The 26,770-nt window shown below is 29.0% G+C and overlaps 2 protein-coding genes, 1 long non-coding RNA gene and 1 pseudogene across 3 annotated transcripts; 3 read left to right on the top strand and 1 right to left on the bottom strand.

Moving 5' to 3' along the window:
- The first annotated feature begins 1,424 nt into the window (after nt 1-1,424).
- On the top strand, nt 1,425-4,028 carry LOC107624672 (hevamine-A). The gene is made up of 2 exons (XM_088499675.1): nt 1,425-1,981; nt 3,310-4,028. Exons 1-2 carry the CDS (start codon nt 1,455-1,457, stop codon nt 3,803-3,805), a joined length of 1,023 nt encoding a protein of 340 aa, XP_088355801.1. The 5' UTR covers nt 1,425-1,454; the 3' UTR covers nt 3,806-4,028.
- A 3,617-nt stretch (nt 4,029-7,645) lies between these two features.
- LOC107624674 (hevamine-A) lies at nt 7,646-9,080 on the top strand. The gene is made up of 2 exons (XM_016327130.3): nt 7,646-8,234; nt 8,364-9,080. Exons 1-2 carry the CDS (start codon nt 7,708-7,710, stop codon nt 8,857-8,859), a joined length of 1,023 nt encoding a protein of 340 aa, XP_016182616.1. The 5' UTR covers nt 7,646-7,707; the 3' UTR covers nt 8,860-9,080.
- A 9,947-nt stretch (nt 9,081-19,027) lies between these two features.
- Nucleotides 19,028-26,566, top strand: LOC107616282 (hevamine-A-like; annotated as a pseudogene).
- LOC148546832 (uncharacterized) lies at nt 21,073-23,355 on the bottom strand. Its single transcript, XR_015899826.1, has 2 exons — nt 23,061-23,355; nt 21,073-21,328 (listed from the first exon to the last, which is right to left on the bottom strand). It is a non-coding gene; the product is annotated as an uncharacterized LOC148546832 (long non-coding RNA).
- Nucleotides 26,567-26,770: the final 204 nt, after the last annotated feature.

Genomic DNA, 26,770 nt, shown 5'->3' on the forward strand with positions numbered 1-26,770 from the left:
TAATTCTTGTAATTGAATTTTGTTAACTGTATTTAAAATTTTGAAATTGAGTTTTATTAATGGAAAAAGAATTTTTATTCTGAAATTGTTCTGAATCTGGAATTGAAGAATTTGTTAATGGAAGAAGAAGAACAATTCTCCTTAAAGAAGAACAAGAATGAAATGGTGGATAAAAAATGGTATTTTTGTCATTTAGAAAAAAAATTTATTAAAAATGACGATTTTAAAATAAAATGCAACATTAATAACGATTTTAAATCGAAAATTACAAGAGGGACAATTTCGATTCTAATAAAAAAATTTTGGGACCAAAACCATACTTAACCTTATTTTAAATACTAGAGACTTGTAAATCTTAAGGGGCTAAGGATGAAAGCTATTAAGCTAATAGTAGCGGAACTCATGGGTATTTAATTTGTAATTTGATTGCCCAATTAAAATCGATTTGAACTAGTTATATTGATTCTTTATTTAAAGGATAATTAGGGTTGAATCTAATTAAATTTGACCTTAATTAATTTAAAATTTTAGAAATAATTTTTTTTAGATTTGAAATGTTTTTATTTAAATTTTGGATGTTTTTTTATAATAATTTAAATTTAAATATTTAAAAAAAAAATTATGGTTCACGGTATCTTCCGACTCGAACTCCATTTAAGGGTTTGTCACTCGCCGTTGGCCAATAGATGGATTGATGCATACAGAATATGGAATTTGAACTCCTGACACTTGCTTAAGCAGACAGAATTTGGATTCTCTAAATTTTAAATTTTCACTTTAGAGGATAAAGTGTGATCTTTTACATTTGAATGGTTTCTCTCTTATATTTTCTTTTTGTCCCACCTATAAAATAAAGAGAACAACTAGGGAACCAAAAGCATATCAGCCAAAAACCAGCCAAAATGTGTTTGGGCTCCATGAAAAATCGGGTTTTGGTTTGTGCTCCGTGATCCCAGGAGCAGTTTTCAAACATATTATTCAAAAAGTGATTCTAATTAAACGGTTTTGTTTATTTTTTGGCTGATCACCTTTTAGTTCCATATACTTTTCCTAAAATAAATGGAGAGAGATCACACTTTATCTTCTAAAATAGAAATTCAAAATTTAGAAGATCCAAATTCAAGCAAACAAATATGTAAATTGACCACTCGATTAACCCAAGTTGATTAACTAGTAAAATTGTTACTTTATTATTTGTTTGGAATAGAAATATAGAATAGTAGGTACTACTCAATTTTTAATATCAAACACATCATTTGCATGCTTAATTTGATTTCTGAATAATCAACTAATCAAGTGTACGAATCTTATACTACGTGGTCCAAAGTTTCTCATCAATAATTTATCACATTTTAAATGCTAGAGACTTCTAGTATATAAGTTATTGTGACCATTATAAATAGGTTACTTCACACTGTCTTTGCACCACACTCTCCACTAAAAACAAAACCACTATGGCTTCCAACAAGAGAAGTAACACTCATCAAGCATTAGCATTGCTCCTGTTCTTCCTCCTCACCCTCTCCTCTGCACATGCCAAAGGTGGCATAGCCATCTACTGGGGCCAGAACAATGGCGACGGTACCTTAACCTCCACATGTGACACCGGAAACTTTGAGATTGTGATCCTCGCCTTTCTCTACACTTTCGGTTGTGGCAGAACTCCAGATTGGAACTTTGCTGGCCACTGTGGGCCATGGTCCCCTTGTGACAAACTCGAACCAGAAATTAAACATTGCCAAAGCAACGGTGTGAAGGTGTTCCTCTCCCTTGGAGGAGCCGTTGGGCCCTACTCCTTATGCTCACCGGAAGATGCCAAGAACGTCTCCGACTACCTTTACAACAACTTCCTCACTGGCCAAAAGGGTCCATTAGGGAGTGTGTACCTTGATGGCATTGATTTCGACATTGAAGGTGGTGGTGTGAACCTTTATTGGGATGACTTGGCTAGAGAACTCGATACACGCAGAAAACAAGACAGGTGCATACTCACAAAATATTTATCATTATTATACACAAGTTTTATTAATACTTAAAAAATATTACTAAAATTAATTTCATATTTTTTTACATTTTTACAACATCTTTTGTTTTTATTTTTTATATTAAAACGCATAAAAAATAATAATAAATTTTAGAAAAAATAAGAGTGCAACTTTTGTTAAAAATTAATTTGTTATTAAAAATGAAAAAAAATTAATTTAAATTTTAAATATTAAATTTTATATATAAATGATTGATATAAAATATAAAATTTGTTAATTAAATAAAAATGTTATCAAATAATAAAAATAATATTTTAATTTTAGTATAATTATTATAATCATCATAATAATAATCATCGTAATATATATATACTATGTTAAGAGGGATATATTTCTCTTTTATAATATTAGTTGTGCTTTTGTACTAATTAGGAGCGAAATTAACTTTAGCTAACTAGTTTAAAAGATAATTCTCTTACAAAAAAAATTCATTACCTTAATTTTTTTAAATTTTAAAATAAAAAAATTATCTTAATTAGCTTATATTATAGTTAGTCTTCTAAATTTTTTCTATTAATTATTACAACTAAATTAATCATCAATGGTCAATACAAGAAAAAAGTTTAAAAGTAAACAATTTTAATTTATATTGACAAATATTTTTATTCGAGAAGTGTTAGGCGCCAGTAAATTTTATAATTTGTAGATATTAATTAGTTATTATTAATATTTTTAATGATATAAGATTACATCTAATAATATAAAATTACTCATTTTTTTATTGATTAAGTACTGACCAAATTTTAATAAAATTGTTATTCCCTAGATTTTTTCTTTTTAATCAATAGTTCAATATTTTTAGTTTAACAGTTTAATGCTATATTTTTAGTCAACATTTTTAAATATTATTAATTAATAATAAAAAATAATACTATCATTTTATATACCGTATTTGATCAACAATAATTTAAATTCATATTAAAAAAAGTTTACACAATATATATATATATATATATATATATAATTTATACATATGCTTATTTATTTATTTATTTATTTTACCGAAGATAAAGAGACTCAAACCCACAACATCTTAAATGAATATGAAAAAATTATACTATTTAAATTATAATTCATTGGCGTGTACTTTTTCTACTTATATTTATTAAAACATACAAACATAAGTCAATATAGCTTGTCAAAATTTTTATATATAAATTATAAAATTTATTTATTTTAAATAATTTAGTACTAAAATTTGTTAAATCTGCTGGTTCTCAAAATTTTCTCTTATCAAAATATTTTGGATGTGTTACTTCTGTAGGTACTTTTACTTGTCGGCAGCACCACAATGTTTCTTCACAGATTACTACCTTGATACCGCCATTAGAACTTGGCTTTTCGATTACCTCTTCATCCAATTCTACAACAACCCTCCATGCCAATATAGTAACGGCGACGCATCTCTGCTCATATCTTCATGGAATACATGGACCTCCTATGTGAAGCTCAATAACACGGTGTTTATGGGACTACCCGCTGCACCTGATGCAGCTCCCAGCGGTGGCTATATTTCACCGCAAGATCTGTGTACTAAGGTTCTTCCAATCATCAAGCACACTCCTAACTATGGTGGCGTCATGCTTTGGGATAGGTTCCGCGATGTTACTAACCACTACAGCGATCAAATCAAAGATTGTGTTAAAGTTGATGATAATGTTAGGGTTTCACAAACATTGATGGCAACGTTATCAAACACTATAACTGAATGTGTATCTGCAGCTTTCAACCGCATCATGCCGAAACTAAGACCCTTTTAGAATGAATATCTGCTATGTAACGATGGAATAATAAGTTGTGATGATGATGATTACTTATTATGAGTTATGGGTGATCAATATCATCATCACCTTGTGGTATCTAGCTTCTCTTCAGGCTTTGATTTTTGTGATCAAAGTATGTTGATGCTGTTCTGCATGTACTGATTTTTTCTTTGAATAATAAAGGTTTCATACGTAGACCTACTTTTATTTTAGTCATCAACCTAGGGTTAATTAATTGCGTTATCTCTATCTTTGGTCAAAATGTATTATATTAATTTAAGGGTCAGAGTATAATTTTGGTTCTTAAGGTAGAAACTGAAAATTTTTTTTGCTTTTAATTTTTTTTGTTTACAAAATCATCCCTAAGATTTAACTTGATTTAAAATCGTTCTTTTTGAACCAAAAGACTTCCCTCTTCTTTTTCAAAATCTTTATTTTCTATTCTTTCGTTTTTTTTTTTCATCACAAGAGCAGATAAACAAGACAAGAAGCAAAAGCAATACATACGAATAATGAAAACAGATAAATAAGACAACTAGAAGATAAATAAAGCAATACACATTGAGAATTAGAAAAAACAGGAAGTAATAAAGCAAAGTCTTACATTCTTCTTCAACAAAAGAAATAAAAGCAGAAGCAATCAGAAGCATCAACAACAACAATGAAATAAAAAAGAATAAACAGAAGTAACTAGAAGCATCAACAACAACAACAATAACAATAGAATAAACAGAAACAAAACACCTTCCTTTAAATCTGAAAAATAAAAAAAAAAATAAATTGAAACAGCATTGTAAAGACCTCGAGGGAGAGCAGGTGATCTGCGAATCGTGAGTAGAAGGACTGCGGCGGTGGTGGGGGGAGGGGCTGCGATGGTGAACTGTGAATCGCGAGGGAAGGAAAGCTGCAGTGATGGTGGCGGATCGCGTGGAAAAGACTGCGGCAGTGGTGGCGACGCCGTGAATTAAAACGAGAATGGAGATACGGTGGTCGGTGACACTGCGAATCGCAACGAGAACAGCTTTGCGGTGATCAACGACGCTACGAATTACGAGGGAAGCACTGCAACGGTGCAAACCGCAAGGAATGACGACACTCTTGAGGGCTGCCGGCGGATTTCCTTCCCCCTCTTCTTTCCTGAACACCCCCGATCCGCTTTTTACTTTTTCTTTCACTTGTTTTTTTTTTCTTTTTTTTTTAAACAAAAATTCAGTTAGGGATAATTTGATAATAAAAATTAAAATTTTAGTAAAATGACGATTTTAAAATTAAACTTTAAAGACAATTTTATAAACAAAATAAATATTATAGATAAAAAAATTTTCAATTCTTACCTTATAACTAAAATCGTACTTAACCTTTAATTTGATTAAACAACCTAATTTAGAAGTTTAACCTTTAATTTGATTAAACAACCTAATCTAGAAGTTTAGATATGAATAAGAGAAAAGGACAAATAAGTCATTGACCTTTTGATTTGTGGATATTTAAATTATCGAAAATTTGAAAATATATTTAAATCTCTGACTTTTTCAAAATCTGAATATATTGATCCCTCATGTTCATTTGGGTCTTTTAGATTTAACGGAAAAATCAAACGTGACTCCTGTTGTACTAACCTGGTTAATACGAATACACACGTGAGAAAATTTTTAAAAGAAAAAGTCTAGGAGCCAGCAACTTTAATAAATTTTGGCCAGCATGTAACCAATAAAAGAAAGTGAGTTATTGGATAAAATTTCATACCAATCTCACACTATTAAAATTATCATTAATAACTATTTGATGATTATAAATCATAAAAATTACTGACCCTAACACTCCTCTTTTTAAAATTGAACAAATTAAATTCAGAGATAGATATATCAAAATTTTAAAAAATTATGAGAGACTTCAATATATTTTTAAATTCTCATCATCTTAAATATTCACAAACTAAAAAATTAGGTATAAATTTGTTTTTTTCTCTATAAATAATTATTTGATAGTGACTGTATGGTTAGTGGGGTATACTCGCATTGATAAAGGACAAACTTCTGATTCACTTCTAATTTTACGTGTTTCCACATATCTCAACAGTATTGTTAATCACGTGATAATCAAATCCAACACATTTGTAATAAGTATCTTTCTTGGTCTACTGTTTGAAACTTAAAATATGTATTGTCAAGAGTAATTCATTTTTTTTTGTTGGCATGTAAGTACTCTAATAAATAAAGTAGACAGTCAAAATTGTAAAATTTATTTATTATCTTATTTGTTTATTTTTATGGCACAATACAATATTTTTGAAATGAAAATATTAGGTCATTAATATTTTTTATATGTCTTATATTTAAATTTAATACTAATTAATTTCCTTTTTTCAGAAGCACTAAAAGACAATAACTTTTACAAAAAGAAAAAAAAAAGGTTTCAGAAAACATTTGAAATCATAAAATAATTTAAAGAAATACTAATTTAACAACTAGAAAGGAATTAATTTATTCAAATACTGATCTTTGATGTAAGTAATCTTACCTGACAGAGTATGTGAGACACCGTTGACAGGAAACAAGCGTTCAATTCAACGGGAAGGGGGTTCAGGTTATGACAATTACATAGCTGATGGGGATCAAGCTAAGCATCTGGCTCAGTTTCCAGGAAATTGTTTCAGGGTGACTGATCTTTGATGTAAGTAACCTTACATGGCTTCTACAGATAATTGCAAAACAGAATAACCCAAGATGTGTACTTTAGTTTTTCAGCCACAAATGGTGGATGCTAGTGTCTTGGACTCTGGAGCTGTATATTTGCTTTTCCAGTATCACAATATTAGTGTACTAGCATGATTAGTTGATTCACTTTCATAAGTCATTAGGATTTGTAACTGGAAAAAATTAATTTGTTCAAATTTGATGTATTTGACATATGTATAATAATGAATAATCATTGCAAAAAGTAACGTGATTGCTATTTAGTGCATTGCTTCTGGCTTTCTGTTACATGCATGACAACTTGTTTCTGGTATTAATTTCTGGAAAATGGATAGAAAAAATGGGACGCTATTTTACGCTTCGAAAATATTTATGTAACTATGAAAGTTTCTTTTGCATTAGATAACTTTCAATTGATAACTTATATAGATAATTCGTAACTTTAGTCTATGCTAAACAATTTGTTGGCAAATCATGCATATCACTTGTTGGTTACCCATGGTTGATTTATCATTTATCTAAGTATCTCTGCAATGTATATGCGACTCTATTTTCTCACATTGCTTTATGCATTATTATTGTAACCTGTTAACTCGCGTCTAAAGCCTAATAGCTCAAATAATAAATATTATTATAAGTTGGAGTTACACGGGTTGCACGAGTTCACTCTTTAGAAGTGTTAGGTTGATTATTATATTCTGTTTTTAATGCAGCAAATTCACGCCAGTTTCAATTATTTAACGGACGGTGTATTTTAACTTGAGATGTGGCAATTAGAATCATATATAGATATCCTAATTAAAAGACAAATAATAACAAAAGCATATTCCTCTTTATTCTCACCGGTTATTGTTTACAAACACATGAAAACGTCGGATAAACGTTGAAGTAATCTTATAGTAGAGTAAATCGATAGTAGCTGCAGCATCTTACACGTGTATTGAATACACGCAAGATTCAACATGATAAGATTGGTCATTAAGTTTTCTTGGGGGAATGTACTGACAATTTTTAATATCAAGCACATCTTTTGCATGTTTAATTTAATTTCTGAATAGTCAAAATTTAATTTCTGAATAGTCAAATAAAGTGCACGAATCCTATACTACATGATCCAAAGTTTCTTCTCATCAATTATTGTAACCATTATAAATTAGTTCACAGTCTCTATGCACCACACTCTGCACCAAAAACAGAACCACTATGGCTTCCAACAAGAGTAGTAGTAGTACTCATCAAGCATTAACATTGCTCCTGTTCTTCCTCCTCACCCTCTCCTCTGCGCATGCCAAAGGTGGCATAGCCATCTACTGGGGCCAGAACAATGGCGACGGTACCTTAACCTCCACATGTGACACCGGAAACTACGAGATTGTGCTCCTCGCCTTTCTCTACACTTTCGGTTGTGGCAGAACTCCAGATTGGAACTTTGCTGGCCACTGTGGGCCATGGTCCCCTTGTGACAAACTACAACCAGAAATCGAACATTGCCAAAGAAACGGTGTGAAGGTGTTCCTCTCCCTTGGAGGAGCCGTTGGGCCCTACTCCTTATGCTCGCCGGAAGATGCCAAGAGCGTCTCCGACTACCTTTACAACAACTTCCTGAATGGCCAAAGGGGTCCATTAGGGAGTGTGTACCTTGATGGCATTGATTTCGACATTGAAGGTGGTTCAAACCTTTATTGGGATGATTTGGCTAGAGAACTCGATACACGCAGAAAGCAAGACAGGTGCATACTAAAAAATATTTATCATTATTATACAAGTTTTACTTATATTTACTAATTTTTTTTGTAGATAAATTAGTAAAATTTATTTATTCTAAATAATTAAGTATTTTGGATGTTACTTGTGTGTAGGTACTTTTACTTGTCGGCAGCACCACAATGTTTCTTCACAGATTACTACCTTGATACCGCCATTAGAACTTGGCTTTTCGATTACCTCTTCATCCAATTCTACAACAACCCTCCATGCCAATATAGTAACGGCGACGCATCTTTGCTCTTATCTTCTTGGAATACATGGACCTCCTATGTGAAGCTCAACAACACGGTGTTTATGGGGCTACCCGCTGCACCTGATGCAGCTCCCAGCGGTGGCTATATTTCACCGCAAGATCTATGTACTAAGGTTCTTCCAATCATCAAGCACACTCCTAACTATGGTGGCGTCATGCTATGGGATAGGTTCCGCGATGTTACTAACCACTACAGCGATCAAATCAAGGATTGTGTTAAAGTTGATGATAGTGTTAGGGTGTCACAGACTGTGATGGCAACGTTATCGAACACTGTATATGAATGTGTATCTGCAGCTTTCAACCGCATCATACCAAAACTGAGACCTTTTTAGAATGAATATCTGCTATATAATGATGGAATAATAAGTGGTGGTGATGAATGATGATTACTTATGAGTTATGAGTTATGTGCAATCAATATCATCATCACCTTAATTAGTATCTACAGGCTTTGATTCTTGTGTTCAAAGTATGTTGATGCCGTTATGCATGTACTGGTTTTTGCTTTGAATAATAATACAAAGGTTTCACACGTAGACCTACTTTAATTTTAGTTAATTGCGTTCTCTCTATCTCTAGTCAAAATTTATCATATTTAGTTTGATTAAACATAATCTAGAAGTTTAGATATGAATTATTTGATAGTTATTGTATGGTCAGTGGGGTATACTCGCATTGATAGAAGACAAACTTCTGACTCACTTCTAATTTACGTGTTTTCACATATCTCAACAATTTCAACAATAAAAATTAAAGTATAGATAAACAATATATATATATATATATAATAAACAATACAAAAGATAAAATAAAAAATAATAATTTTAAAAATTTAAATTTTTAATTAATTAAATAATTATTATCAGATTTTAAATTTAAATTTTAAATCAATTAAATTAAATCATCATTTTAATTTTTTTTATTTACATTATTGCTTGTTCTTAATTTACAAGACAACAATGATTCAAAAGGTGATTTAGGCAATGGTGGAAGGCTGGAAGCAATACAGTACAGTTCTGCAGCACAAACCCAAAGGCCGTCCCTCACAATCACAAAACTTCAAAATGCTGCTGTCCTCCCCTCTCCGTAGCCCGTTTAGATGACGTAGTGCAGCCACACCCATCCGTTTTCATCACTTTCTTGTACTGTCTCTGTCTCTTCCATTCACGTGTATAGGAGTGCTATCACCGCAATTGTTGTCTTGCTGTTTTTGCGTCTTTCTTTTCTGGCGGCGTTGTTATGGCGCCGCGCAGTTGTTGTGGTGTCGCTGTCGAGTGCTGCCGCGCAAGTAATGCCATCGCGCATGTTCTCTATGTGCTATTGCGGCTGTCTCACGTTGTCTTGTCGTGATCCTCCATCTACCGTCGTGGTTCTCCTCATCCTCTTTTTCATTCCTTTTAATTTGAATTGGATTTAAGTAGATACAATAAAATTTGTCGAATGTTCATTTTTCTAGTTAGGTAGATGGTTATCAATTAAACCCCTAGCCATCAACTAACAATTCGAAGCAGCGGCTAGCGACGGCACTAAGAAGCTTAGCAGGCAACTTGGTGTCCGGTGAAGGAGAAAGTCGCCGGGTGGCGATGGTTGCTGAAGTAGTGACGGCGGCCACGAGCTCGGCAGCGACGATGATGTCTGGCTGGGAAGAGAGCGATGCTTGTGCAGGAGCTGGTTACGAAAGCAGCGATGACACTGAAAAGCCAGGGGGACGACGATGATATCCGGTGAGGAGAGAGTAACACCGGTGGAGGACTGGCTAGAGAGCAATGGTGCTGATAGAATTTTTAGAAAAAGTAGCAATGACAGATGGTTAAAATTTGAAAAGACAATTTGAGTGGATATTTTTTTTTATCTTGGATAGACCAAAAAATTATCTCGTTATTTATATTATTCAAATTTTTTGTTGTTTAGGTATTTTTTTTTTTTTTGAATTAAAGGGAGCTCAACACAACAGGGTGGAGCAAGACAAGACGCTACAAGTTCATGAATTAGGAAACAAACCAACTCCTAGGTATCTTATGAAACAAACCACCTCCTAGTTGACTTTGACATGGCATCAACAACCAAAAGGTTCACCTCCAATCCATTCCTCAGCAGAAGCAAAGGACTTGTTTATAATTTCCCATAAACTGGATGCTTTATTTCGAAATAGCCTGTCATTCCTTTTTATCCAGATTGTCCAGACAACAACAAATAACCCAATGAACCACCTTTTTCTCTCAACCTTCCATACTGCCATGGTCGTCCAGCTTTCGAAGTGGTCCTTGAGAGTACCGGGCGAGCACCAACGCCTACCAAACGCAAGCAGCCAGGCACACCACACCTGCCATGTGATATCACACCCAAGAAACAAATGGAATACAGTTTCCTCAGCCTTAGAACATAGTACACAAAGCCTGTCATTCTGGTCAAGAACACGTAATCTACACAGACGATCCTTGGTATTCACCCTTCCAACCAACACAAACCAAGACAAGAGCTCAATCCTTGGAGGGACGAATCCTTTCCATATGGCGCGCATGAAACTATAGCTAGTGATTTCATCCGGAAGAACTTCCGCCTGCATCGTCTGTACAAAGGAGTTCGTTGAATAAACACTTGTTTTATCAAACTTCCAAATCACAGTATCCTCTCTTTCCCTTGTAGGCTTGGCTAGCTGCAAGGTCTCATGAAGTTGTCTTACCAGATCCAGCTCCCACTGAAACAACTCCCGCCTCCATTGGAAGCTCCAGATCCATTCTAATCCATCCCAAAACCCACAGTCCCCTATGACAGCGCCGTGAAGGGTTGAAACCGAGAAAAGCCTAGGAAACTTATCTTTCAATGCTCCATTAGGCAACCAGCTATCCTCCCAGAATCGGATCGTTCTACCATTCCCAAGCTCCATAGCCAATCCGCTTATCATCTTTTCTCTCAAGCGCGGCTCGCAGACTTGCAGCTGACAGATATCCTTCCAAAAACCTCCTCGAGTGGGTACAGGCTGGTCTCGAATCATCACCGCAGGATCTATATTGGTGCAGGAGCAAACCACTTTCTTCCATAAGGGGTAGTCCTCTCTTGAGAATCTCCACCACCACTTGAACAGCAATGCTGTATTCCGAATAACAGCATCCCCAACCCCAAGACCGCCTTCCTTCTTTGGAGCCATAATTACTTCCCATTTTACAAGAGGCAATCCCTGCTTTCCCCCATCTGAACTCCACAAGAATTGTCGTTGTAGGGAAATTAACTTCTCTGCCACTGACTTTGGCATCTTGTACAAGCTAAGGTAGTAAATAGGCAGGCTGCTGAGAACCGATTTAATTAGGACCAGCTTACCTGCTTTGTTCAGAACCTTTGCTTTCCACAAACTCAGCTTCTCCTCCACCTTGTCAATCACCGGTTTCCATGTCTTCACCCTCTTCGGATTTGCACCCAGGGAATACCCAGATATCTGATCGGCAGAGACACCTCCGTACACCCCAATAACATACACATCCTATGTACCCACACCCTATCACAGTTCACCGGAATAATGTTGGACTTCTCAAAATTTATACTCAGGCCAGACATCAGTTCAAAACACCGCAGAAGTCGCTGATAATTCCTAATGCTCGCCTCTTCAGGCGGGCAGAATAGAATAGTATCATCAGCAAACTGCAAGTGGAACAACTCAATACTATCCGTCCCAACTAACATCGGAGAGATGCGTCCATTTCTTACCGCCTCTCCAATCATCCTATGAAGAACATCCACAACTAAAACAAACAGAAACGGAGACAGCGGATCTCCTTGTCTCAACCTCCTTTCCATCTGAAATGGCTTCGAAGGTGATCCATTGTTGTTTAGGTATTAATCACGTGATAATTAAACACCAACAAATTTGTAAGTATCTTTCTTGTTCTACTGTTAGAATATTTATTGTCAGAGTAATTAATTTTTTTTGTTGGCCTGTAAGTAGTTTAATAAATGAAATAGTCAGTCAAAATGTTAAAATTTGATTATCTTATTTGTTTATCTTTATGGCGCAATTCAATATTTTTAGGCTGATTTTTTTATATATATAAAAAGTATGTAGTTTAATTTTTAAAATATATGCGTATAAAATAATTACACGCACTAATATGATATTAAAGTAAAATGCAGGTAGTGATTTACTTTTTTTTAATTTTTAAATTAAAGCCGATAAAACATAGGTTACATTTGATGATTTAAATTTTTATAAAATGATTGTCTACAAAACACAAGTTGTATTTTAGCTTTTTTTTTTTTTCGAAATAACAAATCGTATCTTGCATTTTATGTTTTCTAAATTTTTTTATTGAAAGTTACAAAATATAGAAAAAAATATTTTAATCAAAAGTCTTGTCTATAAATACGATTGTAAATTCATATGTGATTCATACCTCATTTTTATTTCTCTTTTTTTTTATACTTGTGAGTTTTTTACAATTAGTAGTGTCAAAAAAATTCGGTAGATAAAGTTGAGGTTATGAAAGGTATTGCAAATTTGTGAGTGTATTATAACAGTGAAATTATATCAAACACACAAAAGAGTGACTTTTGTTTGTAAATGTCTATTTTTCTTTGTTATTCCATGCACCATGAGTTTTGTAGAATTGCAAAATATTCTTTGTGAGAACATACAAAGTCACATTTTAAATAAAGCGGACAACATTTTATATAGGAATCCTATACAAATATTTGGTGAGCTGATACAGTTTCAAATAATATTCATCACTGATGACGCATGTATGCAGCAGATGTTCTATATTTATCAACAAACCCTATTTCACGTGCCGATGATAGAGTTATACGTTGAGTTTAAACAGCATATGAGGTCGGACGTGGTTGGCGAGGAGGTGAATATTGATGAGCTCATGGATATAAATTGGGAAGAAGACAATAACGACAGTGAAAGCCAACTACGAAAATGATAACGGAGATGAGTCAGGCAATCCGGTAGTGCGAAAATAAAGCAAATACACTTGTAAATCAGTACCCTTTGGTGTTTTGTCTTTTATGCGAATTCTAGATCTCGCAGCCATGCATGCCTCCAGAATTTCCTGAGTATGTGAATATAGATATGTTATATTTATTAATTAAAATTACCACTACCATTTCTTTTATTTGCCTTGACCAACTAAGAGTGGTTTGCATGTCGTAGACGAAGGCAATGTTGTGGCGGAAGATGGTGAGTTTAGTGTTCGAATGAAATTTGGTTCTAGAGAGTCGGTGATCTCTGTAATCAAAAGCTACACTATTTCTAGAGGAGTTGATTTCACTGTGTATGAGTTTGAGTCACTGACATTCTATATATACAAAATACAAATAGTATGGTGCAAGGTGCGATTGGCTTATCCAAACTAGTTTGATTCTAAAAAAAAAATTGTTGGGAGATCATGAGATATAATAATAAACACACGTGCATCATGGGGACGATTTCACAAAATTATGTCAAATTGGACTGAGACACGATTGCATATATTATTATGCTGTTGGTTAAAGCAGACTTGTTAATAAAGATGAAGTCTATCATTATAGAAGTTCAATTCAGGTTTAACTACACTGTAAATTATTATAAGGTATGGTTGGTAAAGTAAAAATTTATCACAAAAAATTTTAATATTTGAAAAGTTTTTTATCAGACTTTGTCAATATAGTTGAAAGTAATAACTACAAAAATACTAAAATTTTATGTTTAAATAAAAATATTTTTTATTTATCGTGAGAATGAAGAAGTGAATGGTGTAAAAGTTTTCTATCCCATGTTTTAGAAATTTTATTCGTGTAGATACTATACATTTTTAATAAAAATTGATGACACGTACTTATATAAAAAATATAAAATTATACTTTTAGTTACTATAGTACAAAATAGAAATTAAAATATTGTGCGGATTGCTTTCGTAGATGAATTTGGCCTGTTAACTCGCGTCTAAAGTCTAATAACTCAAATAATAAATATTATTATAAGTTGAAGTTGAGTTGCACGGATTACGAGTTCAATCTTTAGAAGTGTTAGGTTGATTATTATATTCTGTTTTTGAATAGCTATTTCCTCGTGATTTTCTGTTTCTTTTTCTTTCTGGAATGTTTCTATTTCTATTCACTATTCTTATCTTATTACTAGCAGGCTAGCTGCCGTATGTAAATTTTGACAGCATTTGTAAATTATCGCAGCAAATTCACGTCAGTTTCAATTATTTAATGGACGGTGCATTTAACTTGAGATGAAGGTTAAAAGACAAATAACGAACGGATTCTGTGAGAGAGATAATGAATTATTTGTACAATATGTACAATAAGTTATTGAGTTATAAAATGAACATCTTTTATATTATCTAAAATAACTATATGAATACTAGTGATAATAAACATCTTTTCAAAATGAACATCTCTTATACTATCTAGAATCGAATTTTTAACCTTTTGGATCTAGCGTTTTAATACCATGTCATGATATCACTCATCCCAAAAATGTCAGCTGAAAAAAAAAAGATAACACTAATGGTTATATCTCTAATATTTTCTAAATCTTTATTATACACATTGTATAAATATTTTATTGGCTCCTCATATTTTTCCTTAACGAAAGCATATTCAATTCCTCTCTATTCTCAAAAGTTACTGTCATAGATAAGATTTACAAACATATGATGAAACGTCGGATAAACGTTGAAATGCCTCGAATATGTTAAAGTTAAAATCAGGAATTGTTTGGGGGGGGGGGTATTTACTCTTATTGAATCTTAAAATATATATATATATATAAAGAGTCTATTGTAATAATGTTTGTATTTCTATATTTAAAGAAAAATATTTATGTGTACAAAATTTATATTATTAAATATTAATATAATAATAAAATTATTGTATTATATGAATTTGATCTATTGAGATTAAATAAAATCATATTTATTCAATTAAAAAATATAAATAATAATAATTTAATTATTTAATTATTTAAATTCAAATTTAGTTTTTTAAATATAAATAAACTATTTGTATTTAGTGATTTTTTCTAATAGTTGATTGATAATATATATATATATATATATATATATATATATATTTGGCAGTGTTACATATAGTTAATAATTATTTTTGTCTAAAAGACTTCTATTATAAGAGTATAAGTTTGATAAATTGTTCAATTAAATGACGAAAAATTGTTTAATAAAAAAAATAGTTTCTATATCTATATAATATATATGAAAAAAATTATGATGATTTGATTTTAATTTTTTTCTTTTTAATATTTGTTATTTATCTCTTCTACACTATTATATTATAAATAAAGAAGAATAAAATTCGTTCAATTTAAATTATACTCTCTATAAATTCTTCAATTAATGAGTAATAATTCTCTTTTGTATTATATTATATTTTGTATTACTAATAAATATTAAATGAAAAGAAAATATCTTTAATTAACATACTTTAAATGTGTTAATTAAAATGAAAAGAATTTTAATTAATAAACTTTAAATTTTAGATATCTAAATATATTAATATTAATTTTTATAATATTTTTTTTTATATTATTATTGTCTCCACTACTAAAAATTTTTGAGTTTGTCACTGCTTGAAGTGATCTTATCGAGTAAATCAATAGTAGATGCAACATGCAGGTTACACGGGTAATGAACATCCAACATGCTGAGATTGGTAGATTGAATGTTTTTTCTTGTGGCAGAGTTACTGACTTTAATTTGATTTGAGTATAATAGTACGTACTGCTCAATTGTTAATATCAAACTCATCTTTTGCATGGTTAATTTGATTTCTTACCAAATCTAATACGAGATATGATATGATACTTAGACAGACATACAAATTATAAATTTCTATAAGATATAAGAAACAATATATATATATATATATATATATATATATATATATAAAGTATTTTTTAAATAAATTATAATAATAGTTTAATATTTTATTAATATTAAAATATAAATTAATTTTTAATTATTTTTAATATATTTTTTAATTATATAAAATATTTAAAATCATTTTTGTTTTGATAAATAATATATACTATTTTTTAATTTATTTTAAAAATACATATTAAAAATAAAACTGAATATATTGATACGTGATAATATTCAAGTGTGTTTAAACGTGTCTAGAGAAACATTTTATATATTTTTATTAAGACACACTTATTAGACACAGAAGATACGCGTATTATTAGACAAGTGTTCAATGAGAATTGTATTTAAAATGTATCTAAATACGATAACTAAACAAAGTATTTGTACTTTGTAGTTTTTAAATAATTAAGTGTATGATTATTATACTAATTAGTTTGATAAATTTTTTAAAGAGTGCCTTTGTACTTTTTAAAAGTACAAACTTTTTATTTTATGTTTATTAAATTAAAAAGACTATATACTTATACTTATAGATCTAAAAAATAAAATATTTTTATATAGCATTTAAAGTAAAAAATTTTAAAATTAATTTATACTTATCAAAATTAAAAGGTCTAATATAATTTTATTTATTAATTAATTTTTAAATTTAATTCTTATATTTATATTTATTATATTATTTTTAAATTTTAAAAATTATTTTATCAAATATCATTGTTGTTATTTATATTTATTAAAAATTATTTTTAATTTACTAAATAAAATATTACAACTTTTAAAAAATTATATTTTAAAGACTATCTTTATATAAGCTACCTTTAAAGGAGGTACAAAGTTTCTCATCAATAATTGATCATGTTCTAAATTGTTAAGAAAATAATAACTTAAAATTATATATATTTTTTAATTTAATATCTATAATTATACATATATTATATCTAATATTATTTAATAATTTCTACAATAATTTAAAAATATTAAATAAATGATTTTGATCTGCTTTAAAATAATTTTTTATTATCTTTTAAATACTTTTTATTTTAAGAAAAATGCCAGGGATCAATATTTTTTATTAATTTTATCTGATACTTTAGTCAACTCCTTACGTTTATACTATTATTATCTAGAGTTTAGTTTTTAGAATTTAGTTTTTAATATTTAGAATTAGCAAGATTTTAAAAATTAAACTAATCATTCAACCGGTGAAATTAAAGGTTCAAAAATTTAATCAAAATTTATCTAGAATTATGCAAATATAATAAAATAATATATTTATATATACAATATATATAATTATTTTAAATATTTAAATTTTTTTTAGATTTTAGATTATTTTTTTAATAGTTTTAGATGTTTATATTGCTTAACTTTTGGATGTTATTTTTTCAATATTTTTTGAATAATTTGTTTATTAAGTTTTAAAATTTTTATAATGATTTTATATTTTTTTAATTATATTTTAGATGTTTCTTTTTGGTATATTTTCGAATGTTTTTTTTTATTAAGAATTTTTTAAATAATTTTAAATATTTTTTTAGATTTTAATTTTTTTAATTTTAGATAATTGTTATGATAATTTGAATTCATATTTCCATTAAAAATTCAAAAAAAATACTAATTGTCTGAAGTTCATTGTTGCAATAATTAGTTGGAGCCACTTAGATAAAGATGTTAAAAACGTCTTTTTTTTAAGATGTTTTTTAATAATTATAATTTAACACATATAACTAATTAAATTGTATTATTTTTATTAAAATTAGACTGGACAAATCAATTTAACCGAAAAACTAATAAATTAAATTTTAAATCAGTCTAAATTAATATTTTTTTTAAAAAAATGACAATAATATCTCTATTATAAAAAATAATTAAAATACCTCTATTTTATATATATATATTTTAAAAATTTTAAATTCTAATCCTATTGCAGAAAAAAATGCTAAAATTTAAAATTTTTAAAATTAATATATATATTAAGAATATTTTAATTATTTTTTATAATAGGTATATTGTAATAATTTTTTATAAAAAATAATATTAATTTAGACGAATTTAAGATTTGATTTACTATTTTTTGATTAAATTATTTATTTGACCTAATTTTAACAATAATAATATAATTTAATTGATTATATATATTATATTTTAATTATTAAAAAATATCTTAAAAAAAAAAGACGTTGTAAACGTTTTTATGATGGTGACTCCAAATTGGTTAACTAGGAAGATTGTTATTTTATTATTTGATTGAAGTAGAATAGTATGTACTCCTCAATTTTTAATATCAAACACATATTTTGCATGCTTAATTTGATTTCTGAATAATCAAGTGTATGCGAATCCTATTATTCTACATGACCCAAAGTTTCTCATCAAGAGTAGCAGCCATATTATTGTGACCGTTATTATAAGGTGAGTTTTATGGCGTTTTTATTATGGTACCTAAATTGTCTAATTTTTCTTTTAAAGTAAAAAATAAAATATTTAAAATAAAAAATAAATTATGTAAAATTTATTAAATATTATTTATTTACCTCTTTTAATCATTTAGGTACAAAGTGATAGGCACCGTAGCATTCATAAATAGGTTACTTCACACTGTCTTTGCACTACACTCTCCACTAAAAACAAAACCACTATGGCTTCCAACAAGAGTAGTAGTACTCATCAACCATTAACATTGCTCCTCTTCTTCCTCTTCACCCTCTCCTCTGCACATGCCAAAGGTGGCATAGCCATCTCCTGGGGCCAGAACAATGGCGACGGCACCTTAACCTCCACATGTGACACCGGAAACTTTGAGATTGTGCTCCTCGCCTTTCTCGACACTTTCGGTTGTGGCACAACTCCAGAATTGAACTTTGCTGGCCACTGTGGGCCATGGTTCCCTTGTGACAATCTACAACCAGAAATTGAACATTGCCAAAGAAACGGTGTGAAGGTGTTCCTCTCCCTTGGAGGAACCTTTGGGCCCTACGCCTTATGCTCGCCGGAAGACGCCAAGAACGTCTCCGACTACCTTTATAACAACTTCCTCAGTGGCAAAACGGGTCCATTAGGGAGTGTGTACCTTGATGGCATTGATTTCCACATTGACGGTGGTCCAAAACTTTTTTTTTTGGGACGACTTAGCTAGAGAACTCGATACGCACCGAAAGCAAGACAGGTGAATACTCAAAAACATATTCATTTAGAAGTATATAGAGGTTACAAGCAGTGACCAACCCAAAAATTTTTAGTAGTGGGACAATAATAATACAAAAAAAAAATATATATTATAAAAATTAACAGTAATATATTTAAATATCTAAAATTTAAAGTCTATTAATCAAGATTCTTCTCATTTTAATTAACACATTTAAAGTATGTTAACTAAAGGTATTTTCTTTTCATTTAATGTTTTGGTCATGTTATTTAATATACTTATTAGTATTACAAGATATAATATAATACAAAAAAAATTATTACTCATTAATTCAAGAATTTATAAGGAGTATAATTTAAATGGAACAAATTCAATTCTTCTTTACAATATAATTGTGTAGAAGAGATAAATAACAAATTTTAGAAAGACAAAATTTCAATTCAAATCATCATAAATTTTTTCATATATATATATATAGATAGGTGTAGAAACTATTTCATTTTTTATTAAACAATTAATCAACAATTTTTCGTCATTTAACTGAACAGTTTATTGTACTTATACTCTTATAATAGAAGTCTTTTTTTAGACAAAAATAATTATTAACTATATGTAACACCGCCAAAATTATATATATTATCTCAATCAACTATTAGGAAAAATCACTAAATACTAATAGTCTATTTATATTTGAAAAATTAGATTTAAATTTAAATAATTAGGTAATTAGATTATTATTATTTGTACTTTTTAGTTGAATAAATATGATTTTATCCAATCTCAATAAATCAAATTCATATAATACAATAATTTTATTATTATATTAATATTTAATTAATAATATAAATTTTGTACACATAAATATTTTTTTAAAAATATAGGGATACAAACATTATCTCAAATACACACTTTATATATATATTTTTTATTTTTAAGATTTAATGAGGGCAAATGCCCCCACAATGTTGTGAGTGAGTTCGTCACGGTTACAAATATGATTATGCTAACATTAAAATTGACTACTAAAATATAAAATATTAGTATTTTTATTTGTAATTATATTATGGGAATATAAATATTTTAAAATTACGTTAGTTTTTTCTAATATTATAAATTATGGCACAAAAAATTTATAGAATTAAACTAATTTTACAAAAAAATTATACATAGGAGACAAAAGTCCCCCGACTAAAAAGATTAGAATCTCCATAAATAAAAAATCAAATAATAAGATTTTTAGTTATTATTTTCATGTGAAAGAATTTAATTTATTACTAATAATTAATTTTAATATTCGTTATCTAAAATTTGAAGCGATTTAACTTATATTTTTTTATTAGGTGTTAAATTTGTTCCACAAATAAAAATAATTAATTTTTATACTTACTATTTAAAAATAATATTTTTTCTTTCTGTAACACCTTTACTATTAGTACGTCATGATCGTACTAAAGATAAGGCATTACTAATCTATTTTTCCTATTTACTATTTAATATTGAGCCTTTAGTTCGTTATCGCGTTTCAAGTTTTAAGAAAATGCTTGAAAAGTTTGCTTTTATTAATTAAAAATCATGTATCATAGATTCCCAAACAATACTATTCACATAGTTATTAACAATAATAAATATTAAACAAAAGAATCCAAAAGAAACTCAGATACAATTTCTATCCCTCTGTATAAAATAGAATCTTAAATAACAAAGGCGAGGGAATTCTATGAAAACAACTCAACACGTAAACTCAACTTAAATAAAACTCATAATCACCCGCAGCTTCAAACCGAGTCTCCGAACCTGTGTCAATGAAATGGTGAAAGATTTTGGGGTGAGAACAAACCACGCGTTCTCATTAGGGAATGGAAATGCCGTAAGAGTAATGAAATAAAATGCAAATAATTAACTTTACTCATTAAAACTATATTTTTATCAAACCTTTTGAAAATACTTTTTACTATTACTTTGTATAATTAATTACTTTCTTTAAATTTTCAAACTTAAGACAAATCCCCATCACAACCTAATAGCACAGGAAACAATCAACACACAACTAAATAGCAATACAACAAACAGCACAATCACAAAGAGACAAGATAAGCAAGCACAATCAAATGCAAAGGTGCAAACAAGGATGATGTATGTCTAGTTCTATCGCTGGTAATGAGCTCATTTGTCGGTTTCGACCCACACCCGACGCAATCCGACTCGCAAGTCAGATAAGGCATTCCAGCGGCATAACCTCTGCAAGTTTCTACTTCTTGCAGGCGCTGATTCTCCAGCCGAAGTATGCCAAACATGACCTCTGCAAGTACTTGCAGACGCTGAGTCTCCAGCTGAAGCATGTGCCACTTTCTCCTGGAAGCCATTCCATACACACGGGCGTCCCCACACAATCATTCACATGTAAAGCCCACAGCTTAACATTTTTCCATCGGCACCATAACCATTTACTTTCCGTCACCCTCTCGTGACCTTTTAAACATTTCATAATCACACGTGCCATGTTCTTTTCTCATTCTTTCTCTTTTTTAATAATTCGAATTCATATCATAACTTAAAACAAAATCTCTTCTCAAAAGAGTGAATTTAAAAGATTATACTTTTCTCAATAAATCGGATTGAAAATAACTCTTTCCGTAATAATTCAAAATCAAACAATATTCATAAATCAGATTGGCTTTTAAATAACGTCTTAAACAAAGTCTTGGAGTTTTATAAAAATTTCGGCAGCATTTCCTCTAAAATTCGGACTATGCCACCCATTCAGGGTTCCAACCAAACCATTTCTAATTCTCAGAAAACATTTTTGATAATTCAAACGAATCAAATTCAGTACTAAAAACCTATTTTCAATTCTCACAGGTTACTTCCGATAAACCAGCAGGTCAAGTCCAATATCCAAAATATTTATAAATCTGAAAATCCAACTAGTTTCAATGTCAAAATCTTTTCTAACTCTCAATTTATTACTAATAAAATAAATTTTCAATACAAAATCCGTTTCTCAATATGAGTAAATATGTAAATAAAATGTTGTCCATTATAAAATCATGTTTCAAAATAAATTTATAAATCAAATTTTCGAAATAAAACCACGTTTTCGGTTACTTTTACATAAAATTGGGTAGAATCTCCTCTTAAAAATTGGACTTCACCACCCATGCGGGCTCCCTCAAATTCATCACTTTCCAAACTAAACTCAAATCCAACTCCATTCAACAGTTATCAATACGACAATTTCTTCAATAATTAACTCATCATATTACAATTTAACAAGTAACACTAATTTAATCATCTTTTACAGCCACAACTCAACCAATTCATCATAATCACACAAAATCAGAATTTCAATAACAACTCCATCAAAATCAGAAAACCAATATCAATCACAAAACCAATATCAATCACACCTTCAATTCAAACTCATCATTCAGTCATTCCAAGCAATCATAAATTATTTGCAAATATTCACTAGACTTTCATGGCATTCATAATTTAAAATAGTTAATTTCAAAATAAAATCCCCTACCCTTATATGAAATCAAAATCATCGAAAATTCCGAAGAAGCTTTTTGACCGAGTTGTTGAAGGAGAAAGCGTTGTGCTTTCTAGAACTTCAGTTAGCCGGACTCAAAGAGAAGAAGAGCTACGTCATCATCGTCATTTTTTACTGGACAAAAATAACACCAACGTGTAGAGGATAAGGATACAAACACTTTTATCGGATTAAATTTTTTATTGGAATTATGGATCACAAGAAATTGGAGTTAGAGACATGGAGGTTCCATGGTTTCTCTCCTTCACTCTCGGTCACTCTTGCTTTCTTTTCTTTCACGTTTGGTTCAGTTTCCAGAGAGGAAAATGAAGATTAGGTGGTGATGATAAGTATAATAAAAAATTGTTAGGTGTCATGGTTATAGATAAAAGAAACATGTGTCATATATGTATACAAGCCACCTTGGCTTGCTTTCTTTCTTGCTTTAATATGTATATATACGTACTGAATATATATGTAATGGCATATATGTAGGATAATGGCCTTCGGCCACTTTCTTTTCTTTTTTTTTTTTTTGAATGATGATGATGATGATATTATAATAATAATAATAATAATAATAATAATAATAAATTTCTATTTTGTTTATTAAAATAGTTTTTACTATATAATTTAAACTAATAAATTAAGTCATAATTAAATTAAATTTTACTGATTATAATTTTTTATTTAATTATTTTTAGTAAAGTAATTTTTTTAAATAAAATCTCAACAAACATAATAATTTATAAATAACTAATTATTTAATTTTTAAAAATTTGGACTTTAGACTTTCTATATACATAAAAATATAATTAGATATTAGTATAAAAAAATTATATTGATTATTATAAAATTAACTAAAAATTAATTTTTTTAAATAATTAAATTTTGATTTTAACTTTTAATCATAAATTAGTATTCTTTCCAAATTATATTTAATAAATATTTAAAAGAAGAAAAATAAAAATATAGATTTAAAAGATAAATAGTAAAAATTTAAAATTAAATAAAAAAAACTAAAAAAATATGTATATAATAATAATAATAATTTTTATTTGAATTATATTATTTTGTTAAATTTATTTTTTTGTAAAACAAAAAAATATAAAAAATAGAGAATGAGAGAAAAGAGAGAGAAAGATAAAGATGAAGATTGAGAAAGGGAGTTTGTTAATTTTGAAAGAAATAATTTTATTTTTATAATAAAAAATATCGGATGACATATTTTAATTTGTCAAATTACTAATATAAAATATAAATTATATATTGAATTATTGAGTGAGAATGATTGAGAGAAATAGAAAAAAGGAGAGATAGATGAGAGAATTTATGATGGGAGTTTATTAATGTTGGAGGAAAATATTTTCTCACAATTTTAATAAGAGAATGTCATGTGACACATTTGGTTATTAAATTAGATAATAATATATAATATAAATATATAATAAATTATATATAGAATGAGAAGGATAAAGAGAAATTTAAAAAAAAAGGAAAGAGGTAGATAAGAGAATTTAGTAATAAAATTTATTAATTTTGGAGAAAATATTTTTTTATCAAGTTTAATAAGAATGTCATGCGACATATTTTGTTATTAAATTAGATAGTAATATATAATATAATATAATATAATATATAGCTATATTTTAGTTTTAATATTTCAATTTTAATTTTAATGCAATTAAAGAATGTCATATTTTACATTTTGATTGTCAAATTTGTAATTATTCATTGATAATGATATATAAAAGAGATAGAGTGGTTGAAGAAATGAGATGGATAGATAAAGAGAGAGAAAGGAAGGAAGAACTCTTTAATTTTGGATGGAAAGATTTAATTTCAATTGCAATGAGAGAATGACATGTGACACATTTTGGTTATAAAATTAGTAGAGAGAGGAGAATAACTCTTTAATTTTGGAGAAAAATATTTGATTTTAATTGCAATGAAAGAGTGATATGTAGCACATTGTGGTTGTAAAATTAGTATAGATGGAGGATAAAATTCTTTAATTTAAAAAAAAATTAATTTCAATTATAATAAAAAGGTAACGTATGACATATTTTGATTGTAAAATTAATAATAATAATAATAATAATAATAATAATAATAATAATAATAATAAATATAATAAATATATTAAAATAAAAAATATATTAAAAATAAAATAAACTATATATATTTATATACAAATATACTGATATGAATAATATTTTTGAAAAGATAAATGTGTCTAATTTACAAATAGGATTTCTAAAAGTATAGTTATCAGAACCGAACTGGTAATTGATCTGGTCATACGACGAGATTATTGAGTCATTGGTTCAATCAGTGAGTCACTGATTTACCCGGTTGATCCGGTCATAATTAAATAAAAATAAAATTAAAATTAAAAGTTAAATGCATATTTTTAAAAATATATTAATAATAATTAAATATCAATTTTTAGATATAATTTCTACTGCAAAAAAAGATAATAAATTACTCACTAGTACAAAATATTTTTGCAATTTAAATAAAAAAAATAAAAAATAACACAATCAATATCAATATATTTATACACTATATACACTATGTATTGTTATTTGTTTGATATTCATGTGAATTTATGCTTAAAAGAATAAAAAAATAAAAAATCATTCAGATTTTGTTATATATAAAATTTTTTTGTCATACATATGAGTGAGAAGCAAGTTTGGCATAGTGATTAGGGAAAGACTGTGCATTCACGCATTCCCTATTTGAATTTTGATCGATTTTTAACAGATTTGACCATTATTGACTGATTTGAATAGATATTCGATTCAATCAACTAACCGAATTGGCCAGATCACTAATTTATTAGTATTTCAGTCGAATTGCCGGTCCAGTCCGATTTTGATAACATTGACTAAAAGGCTAGTTGCAGTTGTTTTTTTTACGCAAAGATACAGTTGAAAGTTTTTAAATCCTTTTACATAGTTTAACTAAAATGTTATAACTGTTTTACAATATTAGCTTTCACGTTAAAATTTTGGTATTATAACCGTTTTTATTATCTAAATTTTGGGATCCGTGACTTCTATAGGTACTTTTACTTGTCGGCAGCACCACAATGTTTCTTCCCAGATTACTACCTTGATGACGCCATTAGAACTTGGCTTTTCGATTACATATTCGTCCAGTTCTACTACAACCGTCGATACCAATATGACATATTTTCTTCATGGAATACATGGACCTCGTATGTGAAGCTCAATAATACGGTGTTCATGGGGCTACCCGCAGCACATGATGCAGCTCCCAGGGGTATCTATATTTCACCGCAATTTCTGTGTAGTGATGAGATTCTTCCAATCATCAAGCAAACTCCTAACTATGGAGGCGTCATGCTGTGGGATAGGTTCGGCGATGCTAATAACCACTACAGCGATCAAATCAAGGATTGTGTTAAAGTTGATGATAGTGACGTTAGGGTGTCACAAACATTGATGGCAACGTTATCAAACACTAACTGAATGTGTATCCGCAGCTTTCAACCGCATCATGCCGAAACTAAGATGACCCTTTTAGAATGAATATCTGCTTTATATGTAATGATGGAATAATAAGTGGTGATGATGATTACTTTTTATGAGTTATGTGTGATCAATAAAATCATCACCTTGTCCTTGTGGTATCCAGCTTCTTCAGGCTTTGATTTTTGTGATCCTTATGTTGAT

Source organism: Arachis ipaensis, chromosome B9, assembly GCF_059453495.1.
Source record: "Arachis ipaensis isolate K30076 ecotype BB chromosome B9, ASM5945349v1, whole genome shotgun sequence".
In the NCBI taxonomy this organism is placed as follows: domain Eukaryota; kingdom Viridiplantae; phylum Streptophyta; class Magnoliopsida; order Fabales; family Fabaceae; genus Arachis; species Arachis ipaensis.

Excerpts from the sequence above, each read along its gene's own strand:
- LOC107624672 (XM_088499675.1), top strand. The coding sequence starts at position 1,455 with ATGGCTTCCAACAAGAGAAGTAACACTCATCAAGCATTAGCATTGCTC. Across the intron at positions 1,982-3,309 it reads ACACGCAGAAAACAAGACAG|GTACTTTTACTTGTCGGCAG; the intron begins GTGCATACTCAC and ends TTACTTCTGTAG.
- LOC107624674 (XM_016327130.3), top strand. The coding sequence starts at position 7,708 with ATGGCTTCCAACAAGAGTAGTAGTAGTACTCATCAAGCATTAACATTG. Across the intron at positions 8,235-8,363 it reads ACACGCAGAAAGCAAGACAG|GTACTTTTACTTGTCGGCAG; the intron begins GTGCATACTAAA and ends ACTTGTGTGTAG.